General features: G+C 34.2%; 1 protein-coding gene across 1 annotated transcript; it reads left to right on the forward strand.

Moving 5' to 3' along the window:
- The first annotated feature begins 1199 nt into the window (after positions 1–1199).
- On the forward strand, positions 1200–5109 carry LOC120070763 (calmodulin-binding protein 60 A-like). Its single transcript, XM_039022641.1, has 7 exons — positions 1200–1483; positions 1761–1825; positions 2883–3385; positions 3865–4028; positions 4159–4254; positions 4349–4505; positions 4857–5109. Exons 2-7 carry the CDS (start codon positions 1776–1778, stop codon positions 4922–4924), a joined length of 1038 nt encoding a protein of 345 aa, XP_038878569.1. The 5' UTR covers positions 1200–1483; positions 1761–1775; the 3' UTR covers positions 4925–5109.
- Positions 5110–13849: the final 8740 nt, after the last annotated feature.

Raw genomic sequence — 13849 nt, forward strand, 5'->3', positions numbered from 1 at the left:
CGATGTATAGGCTGATTACTCGACAGAAGAAGAAGAATGATTTTGACAGGCGACAGGAGGTGGAGATGAAGAGTTTGTTCGGAGGAGTTGAAGTGTTGAAGGGAAAAATCGGGTAAATTAATCGGGTATGGACTCGGCTTTTTTGGTATTTTACATCATTTTTGGACTTTGGTTGGGCTGCAATTGTCATTAACATTTTTTGCTACAGATTGTAATTAGTTTGGCCCAATTTTTTATATTTAAAAATCTCCCATAACAAAATCTAGTTCGCATATATTAAATATGTTATGATATCATTTCAATAAGTCAACCACTGATTAACTCTACTTAAGGACGGTTTAGAAACCAAGACACTTATTTGAAATCATATTCAAATACTTCTACAACCAAATATGTTAGATTAAATAGAAAGTAAATCCAAATTTTAATAACCAAAAGTGTCAGTATTGAAAACTCAATGGCTAAACAGAAACTAAGTTGAACTCTCAAGGACCAAGCAAAAGTAGTTGGGTAAACCTCATAGGATACCACATGCATAAGCACAAATAAATAAATAAATAAATAATAAAATAACAAAGAAATTCAAAGAAAGCTATCAAATTGGAAACACAAGAATCATGGAAAAACCCCAAACCGAAAAACAAAACCACGATAAAAAAAATCTACTCTCAATTACTAGAAAACATTTCCCAAAGACAACTCACACCATTTTCTCCACTCTCAAACTAGATAATAAAATAATAATAATAATAATAATAATAAAAAGTTAGAACACTCGAACTTAAAGTGTTTCTAACTAGGACAATTTGAAACCAAAGACAAGTTCATTTTATAGTGTTTAGACCTCATCATTTCCATGAATTTTTCCAACGTGAACAATTACAGTTCTAATATTTGGTCAAAATCTAAAAAAAGTGAGCATGACTAAACTGATACATGAGTGTATTAATAACCAATAGACCTGTAATTCAAATTTCCTACCGCTATTGTGTAAAAAATAAAAAGAAAGAAAAAAAAACTCCCATGGACCAAAATAATTATTTGAAACATAAGAAAGAGAATTGCAATAAGGGAAAAAAAAAAAAAAAGAAGAAGAAGGTAATTTTGATTGGTGGGAGGTACTTGCTTAGCCGGTAGCCGGTAGAAGAAGACCTTACGCGTAGATTAAGTGTAAGTCGTCGGAAAATTTCTCAAGAAGTTCTCAACTCTCTCTCTCTCTGGGTATTTCCAAACAAAGCTCTCTCTCATGGCAAATATTCATTTCATAGATTGCATAAAACCTCACTTTCTTCCTCTCTCTCTATTTTTCACCACATCACTCCTTCAAATTCCTAAATTGGTTCTTGGGCATGTGGGATTTTTCTTTGGAGAAAGAGGGAGAAATGGATCCTAAAGGCATGGGTAACACGAACAACAACAACTCTCCATACGATGACGAGAACTCTCCACCGGCCAAGAGAACTTGCACTTCTCTTCCGATTAGGTTCGGTTTCTTTCTAATCTCTCCTTTTTCTTCTTTGAGTTCATCGGACTTATAATCTTCTTTTATTTTTTATTTTAGTTCAACAAATGAATAATCCAACTTTTGATCTTTTGATCCAAGTTACAGATGAACTGTATTTGAGTTTTTGATTATTTTGCTATTTTATTTTGTTATCCTCTAGATTGGATCTGGTGATTGTTGTTTGATCTTTTATTTTTCTTGGTTTTTTATAGCTTTTTGATCTTCTTGTTTTTTTTTTTTTTTTTTTGGTAATTAGGTACAAAGGGAAGTGATGAATGCCTTTCACACTCACTTTCCCCCTCATCTTCTAGAATCACTAAGGTTAGTATTTTCGAATTCCATTGGATCTAATCCCTATGGTAATTTTCTATTCGAAATCTTTTAATTTGTAGTGATTTAAGCCGAATTTTATTACCATTTTTTTTCTATTTCGTGTTCTGTTTATGACCATTCTGCTTGTTTTGTTACAAGTTTTTTATTATGATTTCCAACTTGTATAAGCACTTAAAATTTTAATCAAATAAAAGAAAAGAAAAATAAAATCTAAAAACTAGTTATTTTCAGTTGTCAGAATTTTGTAATAATTTATGTTCCATTGGATAACAATTTCAGTGGTCATGTTTTCATACACCAAAGGTAAGGTTAGAATAAAATTTGTTTTATTTTTAAAATCTTATTAGGAATTCAAGTAATAATTCAAGTGTTTTTTTTTTTTTAAGATAAGTGAAAACTAATAATAAAAAAAGAAATAAACATAAATTTTAAAACTAGAAACCACAAAATGAAATCATTTTCTCATGGTCTTAATGAGATTTAACATGTAACAACTTAATATCTTGTTTGATAACTATGTGATTTTGAGCTAATAAACACTGCATCCACGAAGTGGTTCCTTTGTTTGGTTGTCTTATACATATATATGTTGAGTGGAAAATTGAACCTCAAATCTCAAGATTGATTGTACAAGTTTCATGCTAGTTGAGATATATTCATGTGTTGGTTTATTTGTTTTGTTATCATACTACTTTTAATGCATCTTTTAAAAAAATCAAGTCATGTTTTTTTAAAAAAAAAGAAAAAAGAGTATTTCTGTGTTTGAAATTTGGCTAAAAATTCAAATGATTACTTAAGAAAGAAGAAGTTAGTAGTTAAAAAAATCGTGAGAAAATAAATACAATTTGAAAAAAACAAAAAATAATGATCAACTTGAGCTAAAATAAATAGTTATCAAATAGAATGACGTCTATGAAAATAGTCGAGTAAAAGTATTTATTTTTAATCATGATTGGTGCGAATGTAATTACATTTATATGAGTTGTAAATTATACTTAACTAGGCTTAAAATTAGGCTAAGTTTTATTCTATGTTATGTAAATAGAGAAAGGAAAGAGACAAGAGAAGCAGTAATTAAGAAGGGTGGAATGGAGAAGTACAAGTTAGTGTATTGCAATGAACCAGCCTCCATCATTTTCACAAACAATGATATAAAAGCTGAAAATGGCGAGCCTTTGAAAGTTGTCATTTTAGATACCACAACCAATGCCATTATCTGCACTGGCCTTCTCTCATCAGCCAAGCTTGAGTTCTTCCTTCTCGACGGCGATTACGGCGTCTCTACCGGCCAACAACAACATCATCCTTTGTCTCCAAGAGATGGCAAAAGGCCTTTATTGCTTGGAAATGATCTCAACCTCAATTTGCAAAATGGTGTTGCTACCATTCACTCTTTGTCCATCACTGACAACTCTAGTTGGATCAAATCCAAGAAGTTCTGTTTGGGAGTCAAGATTAGAGATGACAAAATTCTACCCATGTTTGATGATCCAACAATTCCTCTAGCTGTCTCCCAACCTTTTAGAGTCATGGATCATCGCGGAGAAGGTAAGCCTTTATTTGACTAATCCATCGTTATAATGTGGCTAACATTTTTGTCTTATTTACAAAAATGTTAGAGAAATTCTATAGATTTTGACCATATATCCACCAGTAGTTACATTGTGACAATCTCATTAAATAATTGTTTTCTTTTTCTATTGGAATACATTGAATCTATTATCTGACGCTTCAAACAATATAAGTTATTGATGTATCTGTCATCTTTATGTTATTTAAGTTTTTGACCTTAGAGTTTAGAGAAGTGCGTTATTTAAATCTCTAATCCTAGAGGTACCTTTATTCTATATCCTGAATAATTCTCTCGAAATAAAATTATTATCTCTCTATCCCATGGACGTAGCTAAGTGAACCATGTAAATTTATATGTTGATTCTTTATTGTTTACGTATTTTCTATTTATCTCTTTATTTGTCGATTCTATAATCGTTTTTGATGAATTTTCTTTTTGTTGTAAATAATAATAGTGAACAAGAAGCATCATCCTCCGAGCAGAGAAGATGAATTATGGCGATTGGAAGGAATTGGAAAAGATGGTGCATATCACAAAAACTTATGTTCCCATAACATCAAAACTGTGGGCGACTTCTTGAAGGCATACCAGGAAATGGGTCCTACCTCTTTGAAAAAGGTTAGCTTATACATTCAAAATCCTTTTATTTACCTTAACTTTGTTTTTAAAAAAAAATTATTATTATTGAAAGTTTAAAAAAAAAAAAGAAAAGAAAGTAAAATGATTGTTTCAAAACAAATTTGTGTAGTTGCTTGGCATCAAAGTCCCAAAGAAAACATGGTTGATGATGGTTGCTAATGCTAAGGAGTGTGTCAATCCTCCTAGTTGTGAACAAACCTCAAAGGTTAACTACACACTCTCTCTTTCAACTTTATTTCTTTATCGGCTAAAAGTCTTTTAGAGCTTTCAATTAAGTACGTTTTGTTATATGGAAATAGGTAAATGAGTGGGCATATAAAATTATGGGAGATGAATCACCTTTCAATCAAGGCCATGAAGATTATGAGCAAAAGAATAATTTAGGTTATGGTAGCTCTCAAATTCCTAGGATGGACTTTGTTGAAGATTTTGCATATGGGCAACTTGGTCATGGAGGTATTGCTATGGATTAATCTCTTTCGTTTTCCATTTTTAAAATAATACAACCTCAATATAACTTCATTTTTTGTTGGGAATACAATCAAAGTTCTACAATTGCAAAATCACAATTAGACGGTCGTTCTTTTCTAAATTATGGAACCCTAAGTTTTTTATTTTGTGTGTGGTATGTCCATAGACTTTAGAAAAATAATGAGTGGGTCAAACACAAATATTTGGCGTGTTTTAAAGTTTAGAACCAAATAATTAAACATAAAATTGAAAGTTAATATAAATTACTTGAAAAATAGATGTATATCTAGCTCAAAAATGATTGTTAAAAGAGATATATATGATTTTAATTTGCAGGTTTCTCGCCATGGGTTACTGTGGAAGCACTCACATCCAACATTATCAACGACTTTGGACCAAGTTAGCATCCTCAAAAAATTCACATCGAAAGTAAAATATGAAGGATTCTATTTCATGAACTCAATATCTTAGAAGAAGAAGAAAGGAAGGGGAAAAAAAGTAGTTTTTGTTTTAACTTTAAAGTTGTTTTCTATTACACTTTTAGTTTTTGTTTGCCATATATATATATGAATATTATTACTTTTGCATCTACCCGGTGTGACTTTGAGATAATAGAATAACAAACAAAATATTGTTACATATAATTTATATTGAGTTTTTAGCCTTTGTTTGTGGATATATGTAATCTTTTCTCTATTTTTATTTAGTTTAGGTTAAACGACGAGTTTATATTAGATAACATGAAGAGAGCGATCCATAAATCTTTTTAAAGGTATGAGGTTTTCCAATTTTTCCATGTGACATCCTCTCAAGAGCTTATTTCATAAAATATTTATATTTATGTCTAATAGCTCTTTGAAATTCAAACAAATATTTTACGCTTCAAACTTTTAATTTTGTGTTTATAATAGATCTCTTAGAGTCATAATAACTAGATTCATATTTATATAAACTAACAAATTTTTTATTTATAAAGATAAAATTTAATTTTATGTTTAATAGATCTAAAACAAATCGAATAGACTATAAGTTAGAACTTATTTGGCACAAATTCAAAATCCAATAATCTTATAGACATTTTTGCTCATAATATCTTATAGTCGTTCTTTATAATAATTTGACATTAATAAAAATATTTTTTAGTATATAATAATCAATTAAATTTGTATGGAAAACACTCTTGAGAAAAAGCGTTTTTAAATATATGTGTTTTTATTTTGAAATAATTTTTTTATAAAATATTTAAATGAAGATGACTTTTGTGAAATATTTTTTCCTAAATTAATCTAAATAGGCCTTAGTCTCCATATGTTTTACCAAAAAAAAATGTTAAGTTTCGTTATAACCACTTGTATCCCTCTCAAATCCAAATCCATTTTAGTTTTGTTTTTTTAAAAAAAAAATAGAAACAACCAAAATAAAATATCTTTACTGACTTGAGGAAATTTACGATGGGTGTCCATTGAAAAATATAGTATTGCACGCGTGTCTTCTAAATTCTAGAACAGACGAACACCACAAGTCTCTGTTCCAATGAAAAACTCGTCCACCGGTACCGGATTCTTCCAGAAGTTGGATGATCTGCAAGTAAATCTCTTTAACTCGTTTATGGCTTCTAAATTAATGGCTTCTAAACGTAGACGAGTTGATGGTAAGCTCCTTTACTATGTCGCTAGTTGTTGTCTCGGATGACAAGATCTTTACTTTCACAATTACAAAACACTCAGATTTAACGATCAATAATAATTCAAGAGTTAAAGGGAAGTGGTATGTTGAGGCTTGCAAATCTTCAGTTGTTTACCAATGATAGCTCTATGGTGTAAACGAAGCTCCTAAAACTAAACGATAGTTCAATTATGTAAACGATTGGATGAAGCGCTAGACAATCGTGTAGACGATAGTTGGCTGGAGCTAGACGATCGTATAGACGACAACTGATGAGCTAAACGATTGTATAGACGATTAGATGCAGAGCTAAATGATCGGGTACACGATGTGATAAGAACTACACTGTAGAAAATAACAAGGTTTTTAAGTGGGTTTTATTGGGTTTTTTGAAAAATTAAAGGCCCAATGACATTTTATAATTATTGAACAGTAGAAAACTTGTAATTTTCTCTTCTTCTCCAAAAGTTAGGCCTTCTTTCGTGTAACCCTTCTTTTTGGAATGTGAGCAACCGCAAGAGAGAAAGAAAAATAGAGGGAAGCCGCCAATGAGCAGGTGAGCCGCCGGGGAGCGTCTAAAGTCCACGAGCCGCCTGAAGAATTTTGCAGCAGCCGCCGTTGAAGAGAAGACGAACGTGGAGCCGCCTGGTTCGTTCAGCGTGTGTCCGCGGCATGCTCGCGTGGTTGCAGATCAGCGGGCAGCGCGAGATTGATTTCCGTCCGGCAAGCGAGGTTGACGGCAAGGGCATGGGTTTTGCACTGGTTCTTGCGTGGAGCGGTAGCAGTGAGAGAGACGTGCGGGTCTGCGCGTGGTTCGTCGGTCAGAGGCGGGTAGCACACTATTTTGGGTTGTTTTGCAGCAGGTTGTTCTCAGTTGTTAGAGGCGACGTTGTGTACCGATCTCTCGGTATCAGTGGATATTGAAATTACAGATTGGTGAATTCGTTGATTATCTGTAATTTGTAAAATTCCTTTATTGCTCATTAATAAATTAATTCAAGCTAGTTCTCAGAGTGGATGTAGACCAAACTAGTCGTTGGTGTTCTTTACTGCTTTCGATTTATTTCTGCTGATTGTTTGCATTATGTTTAGCCATCTAAGTTGGATTCAAAAACTCTCACAAGTGGTATCAGAGCTCCAACTGATCCAAGGAGGATGTATGGTAGTGTGTGCTGGCATATTCTTTGTTTAGGATTATTTTTGTTGGAATTAATTTGGCAGATGGCTTCGATGTCTACACGGTTCGAAGTTGTTAAATTTGATGGGAAAGGTGATTTCCTGTTATGAAGGAAAAAGATAAGGGCTATTCTGGTACAATAAAAGGTAGTCAAAATCTTAGACGAATATAACCTTCCACCAATACTTACTGGATATGGATGAGATGGCCTATTCGACGATAATTCTATATCTGTCAGATGGAGTGCTTAGACTAGTAGATGAGACCACTGCTACAGCGGAGTTGTGGAAGAAACTGGAAAGTTTTTATTTGACTAAGTCCTTGCCAAATAAATTATATCTAAAGGTGAAATTCCTTGGATATAAGTAGACTCAAGTAAAGGCTTAAAAGAGAACCTAGATGAATTCTAGAAGATTATAGTTGATCTCAATAACATCGGTGAGAAGATTTCGGATGAAAATCAAGCAGTTATTCTTCTGAATTCTTTGCCAGAATCGTATCGAGAAGTTAAGGCAACTATTAAATATGGACAGGATTTATTGTCCATGGATATGATGTTGGATGCCTTGAGAACGAGAAATCTCGAGATTAAAAAGGAACGTAAGAATGGAGAGTTACTCATGGTCAGAGGCAGAAATGAGAAAAAGAATGTAAAAGGAAAAGAGACGATATCTAGGTCGAAATCAAAGGGGAAAAGCAAAAAGTGTTTCCTATGTCATAAAGAAGGACACTTTAGAAAGAATTACCCTTTGAATTAGAGCAAGGAAGCATCAAGTAGAAAGTATGCAGAGGATTCTAGTGCAGCAAATATTACTGATGGGTATGATTCAGCAAAGGTTTGTATGGTGTCCAGCAGGGACATTCAGAATGCTTGGATCATGGATTCAGGGTGCACGTTTCACATGACTCCTAATCGGGATTTCTTGATTGACTTTCAGGAAAATGATGGGGGATCACTTCTGCTTGGTGATAATAGTGCTTGTGATGTAAAAGGAATTGGGTCAGTTCGAATTGCAATACATGATGGTATGATCAGAATTCTTACAAATGTAAGGTATGTTCCAGAACTCAAACGAAATCTAATTTCTCTAGACGAACTAGATAGAGTAGTTTATTCTTATAAATCTGAGAATGGAGTTCTGAAGGTTATCAATGGTTCTTTGGTTAAGCTGAAGGGGACCTTGAGGAATGGCCTTTATGTGTTTGAGGGTATTGCTGTTTCAGGTAGTGTTGCTGTTGCATCTGGGAAAGAAACAGATAAATCTATATGATGTCATAACAGAATAGCTCATGTCAGAAGTCTTCAAGCTCTTTCAGAACAAGGTTTGTTTGGAGGAGTTAAAGACATTAACCTCCCATTTTGTGAACATTGCATAATGACAAGTTTGGGAAAGGGAAACATTCTACCAAAGGAATTTTGGATTATATTCATTTAGATTTGTGGGGTTCTACAAAGGTACCTTCTATGGGAGGTTCAAGATATTTTATGTCGATCATTGATGAATTTTCAAGAAAGTTGTGGATGTATCCACAAAAAACAGAAGGATGAAGCTTTTGAGAAATTTCTTGAATGGAAAAAGCAGGTTAAAAACCAGACAGGCAGGAAGGTAAAGTATTTGAGGACAGACAATGGTTTGGAATTTGTGAATCACAAATTTGAGGGAATTACGAGGCATTTCACTGTTACGTACACTCCCCAACAGAATGGTTTAGCTGAGAGGTTCAATAGAGCAATTATGGAGCGTACAAGATATCTCTTGACAAATGCTTTATTACCTTTGAAATTTTGGAGGGAAGCTGCCCAAACAGCCTATTATCTAATTAATAGGAGTCCGTCTTCCGCTTTAGGCCTAAAGACTCCTCAGGAGATATGGACAGGAAAAAATCCAAGCTTGGATCTTCTCAGAGTGTTTGGATGTTCAGCTTATGCTCATGTCAAGGAAGGGAAGCTGAATAAGAAGGCACTGAAATGTATGTTTATTGGCTATCCTCAAGGTGTTAAAGGATATAAACTTTGGTGCTTAGAAGACGACAGAAATAAATGCATTATCAGCAGAGATGTGACCTTTAATGAAACAGAGATGCCATTTCGTGTCAAAGAGCAACAGAAACAGCAGATAGTTGATCAGATTGAGGCAGAGGTTAGAATTGATTCTATAATACAACCATCAGTTAGTTTAGGTGATTCCAGTGATCAGTCATCCAGTTCTGATGGTAGACAGCCTCAACTGTAGAGGACTTTGATTGATGAGGGAGCTTTTGGTGAAAAAAGCTCAAGTAGCAGTGACCTACAAAACTATCAGCTCACACGTGACAAGCCTCAGCGGGTGAGGCATGCTTCTACGAGGTATGGTTATGCTGATTTACTTGCTTATGCTCTTACTTGTGTAGCTGACAGTATTGAAGTAGAGCCTCTTACTTTTGAGGAGGCTATTGTATCTGATTCGAAGGAACAGTGGAAGGATGTTGTGGAAGCAGAATTGTTCTCATTCTAGAAGAATCAGACATGGTCATTGGTTCCAAAGCCTCCTAATCAAAAACTCATTCAGTCAAAGTGGATTTATAAAATCAAGCCAGGTACAAGGGGTGATAGCAAGTCTAGGTATAAGGCTAGACTGGTAGCCAAGGGCTACACACAAAAGGAGGGAGTTGACTTTCATAAGATTTTCTCTCCGGTGGTGAGGCATTCGTCCATTCGATTAATTTTATCTATTGCAGTTCACTTTGATATGTTTGTTGAACAGATGGACGTCACCACAGCTTTCCTTCATGGTGAATTGGAGGAAGTGATCTACATGGCTCAACCTAAGGGCTATGAAGTGAAAGGAAAGGAAAACATGGTTTGTCGTTTTCACTGGTCCATCTATGGACTGAAGCAATCGCCGAGACAATGGTATATCAAGTTTGACACCTTTATTCTGAAGCAGGAGTTTCACAGGTGCTCATATGATGCCTGCATGTACTGGAAACTATCTCAGAAAGGTACATATACTTATCTACTTCTGTATGTAGATGATATGATTCTGGTGTCTAAGGATTATTCTGAAATCTGTGATCTCAAGAAACGGTTGAGTAGTGAATTTGAGATGAAAGATTTAGGTGAACTGAAAAAGATCCTAGGTATGGATGTAAAAAGAGATAGGGAGAAAGGTTTGTTAACCATTTCGCAGGAGAGTTATGTGCATAAACTGCTTGAGAAGTATAATATGTCTGGTTGTAAGGCAGTTTCAACACCCTTAGCATCTCATTTTAGGCTTTCTTCATCTCAGTGTCCTATTACTGAACAAGAAAGGTTAGAGATGGCTAATATTCCCTATTGTAATGCTGTTGGAAGTATTATGTATTGGTCTGACTTAGGATATGCTATGAGTATGATAAGTAGGTTTATGTCAAATCCTGGGAAGAAGCATTGGAATGCAATTAAATGGGTGCTTCGATATTTGAAAGGTAGTGCCAGTATACCATTGTGTTTTAGCAAGGATTATGATAAATCAGTACTGTTGGAAGGCTTCACAGATGCAGATTATGCTACAGACCTTGACAAAAAAAAAGGTCTCTATCAGGTCACATTTTTCGTTTGTTTCGTAATGTGGTCAGTTGAAAGGTTGCTCTACAGTCAGTTGTTGCCTTATCTACTACTGAGTCATAGTATATTTTAGTGGGTGAAGTTGTGAAAGAGGCAGTGTGGTTGAAAAGAGTAGTTGGTGAGTTGTTGTCGGAGGAGTTCATTCCTATCGTCCGTTATGATAGCCAGAGTGCTATTCATCTTGTGAATAATCTATCTCATCACGAACGATCTAAGCATATCAATGTCAAATTTCATTTTATGAGAGAATTTGTGGCCCAGAAAGATGTTGAAATGGTCAAGATTCATACAATTGAGAATTTGTCAGATATGTTAACCAAGGTTCTTCCAGCCCATAAGTTCAAATACCTATTAAATGGGCTGAATATTAAATCTGGATGATAGGAAGATTGGAGAATCAACTTGGCACTTAAATACTCTTCTTATGAGGGAGATTTGTAGAAAATAACAAGGTTTTTAGGTGGGTTTTATTGGGTTTTTTGAAAAATTAAAGGCCTATGGCATTTTCGTAATTATTGAGTAGTGGTAAACTTGTAATTTTATCTTCTTCTCTAAAAGTTAGGCCTTCTTTCGTGTAACCCTTCTTTTTTGGACAGTGAGCAGCCGCAAGAGAGAGAAAAACAGAGGGAAGCCGCCAGTGAGCAAGTGAGTCGCTGGGGAGCATCTGAAGTCCACGAGCCGCCTGAAGAAATTGCAGCAGCCGCCGCTGAAGAGAAGATGAACTTGGAGCCGCCTGGTTCATTCGGCTTGTGTCAGCGGCATGCTCGCGTGGTTGCAGATCAACGAGCAGCGCGAGATTGATTTCCGTCCGGCAAGCGAGGTTGACGGCGAGGGCGTGGGTTTCGGGCTGGTTCTTGCGTGGAGTGGCAACGGTGAGATAGACGCGTGGGTCTGCGCGTGGTTTGCCGGTCAGAGGCGGTAGCACATTGTTTTGGGCTGTTTTGCAGTGGTTGTTCTCAGTTGTGTGTGCAGATCTCTTAGTTGTATGTGTGGATCTTTCAGTAGCAGTGGATACTTAAAATTACAGATTGGTGATTTCGTTGATTATCTGTAATTTGTAAAATGCTCATTAATAAATTAATTCAAGTTGGTTCTTGGATGTAGACCAAACTGGTCGAACCACTATATATTCTTTTCTTTACTGCTTTCGATTTATTTCTGCTGATTGTTTGCGTTCTGTTTGGCCATCTAAGTTAGGTTTAGAAACTCTCACATACACGATTGTGTAAACGATACTTTAGACGATTGTAGAGTTAGAAAGAAAAGACACAGGAGTTTAAGTGGTTCGACAAAAAGCCTACGCCCACTGTACAAGGGAGGTTCTCTTTTATTAGTTCTTCAAAGTATTACAAAACGAATGTCTTGTTCTCTCCTTTTCTTATTCACTCTTACATTAATCTCACATTAGTTTTTCTTTATATATGTCAGCACAATGGTCAACGATAAAACTCCGGTGGTTACAACACATAACAGAAAGATGTCGACAACGGTTTAACCACCTGAATCGATGTTCTTGATTTCGAGTCTTTCTGTAACACTAATCTAAAGCATGTCTTTGGTCCACTCGTTGGTGCGTGAGCTTCCATTGAGGCATTCGATGGACAGAACCATGAGCCTCGTGCTCAGGGATTCCAGAGGTTGCCTGAATTCGGTCCATGAGCATCTTAGGAAGAAAGGAAGAAAAGTTGGAGAAATTTAAAAAGGGAAGATAAAGAAAAATTGGTGAGATTATGAGATATGAAACGAAACGTTTGATCGGGCGACTCTGTAGAGAAATATGAGAAACAGAAAGCGATCCTTTTGTGTGTCTATGTTCACAAGTCAATATTTTGAACTTTCTGTAACCAAATTAAAATTTTCAACCAATTTATTCCAGCTGGTTGAATAAAAATTCAATGAATTGCGAAATCTGTACTTAAATTTTGATTTGATAATGATTTTTTTTAAAAAAAAATCATTTATTATGTTTATTTTATTTTATATATAAATTTATAGTGATATTTAGGAAAAAAAAATCACAACAGTAATCAAATAACAATCTCAAACAGCTGACTATCAAATAGAAATTACATGAGATAGCAACTACAAAGTACTTAATATCAAATAACAATTAGAAAATAGAAATTGGTGTCAGTATTATTAATAATTATCATCAAATTGTAAATCGAACAACAATCAAATAACAATCAATATCATTGGTAATCAAATAACAACCAATATCAAATATCAATTTAACAAAAATCAGATGGTAAATCAATATCGTTAACAATATAAGCAATAAGATAACAACCCAATAGTAAGAACTTTTCAAGTAATTAGTTGGGCAGACTGTTTTGTTACTTTTTGCAAATTTGAAAATAAACGACACGGGCCTAATTTTTGTATTACTTTTAGATAATGGTACAATTACCCCCAAAACTTAGTACTTCGTGTTTGTAAAAGTAATTTAAAAATAAGAATACTTTTTCTTAAGAAGAAATATGAATACTTTTATACAATCGAAATTAAACTATTAACAATATTGATCATGTTCTTAGCTTTAAAATAACTTGCTAGATAATGGAGAATAAGACTGTCCTTTTCTCGAGGAATCAAATAGTGGAGAGAAAAGCTTGGAGATTTGTAAAAAACTACATTTTGCAAGTGATTAATTATATAATATTTACTAAAAAAACATAGACAACCATGTGGCCGTCAACTTGTCATTCTTTTCAAGTATATAGGGTTTGGTAGAGATTATTAATTTAATTAATTAATTTTTTTTAATAGAAAAATCCACTTATACCTAAACTTTAGAATTGTATCACTAACAATTTAAAATTGATCATTGAATCAATTTAAACTATAAATTTGTATAAATGAATCAGTTTAGATCATCAATAGTTAAATCGAACGTAATTT

Source organism: Benincasa hispida, chromosome 2 (assembly GCF_009727055.1).
Source record: "Benincasa hispida cultivar B227 chromosome 2, ASM972705v1, whole genome shotgun sequence".
Taxonomy (NCBI): Eukaryota; Viridiplantae; Streptophyta; class Magnoliopsida; order Cucurbitales; family Cucurbitaceae; genus Benincasa; species Benincasa hispida.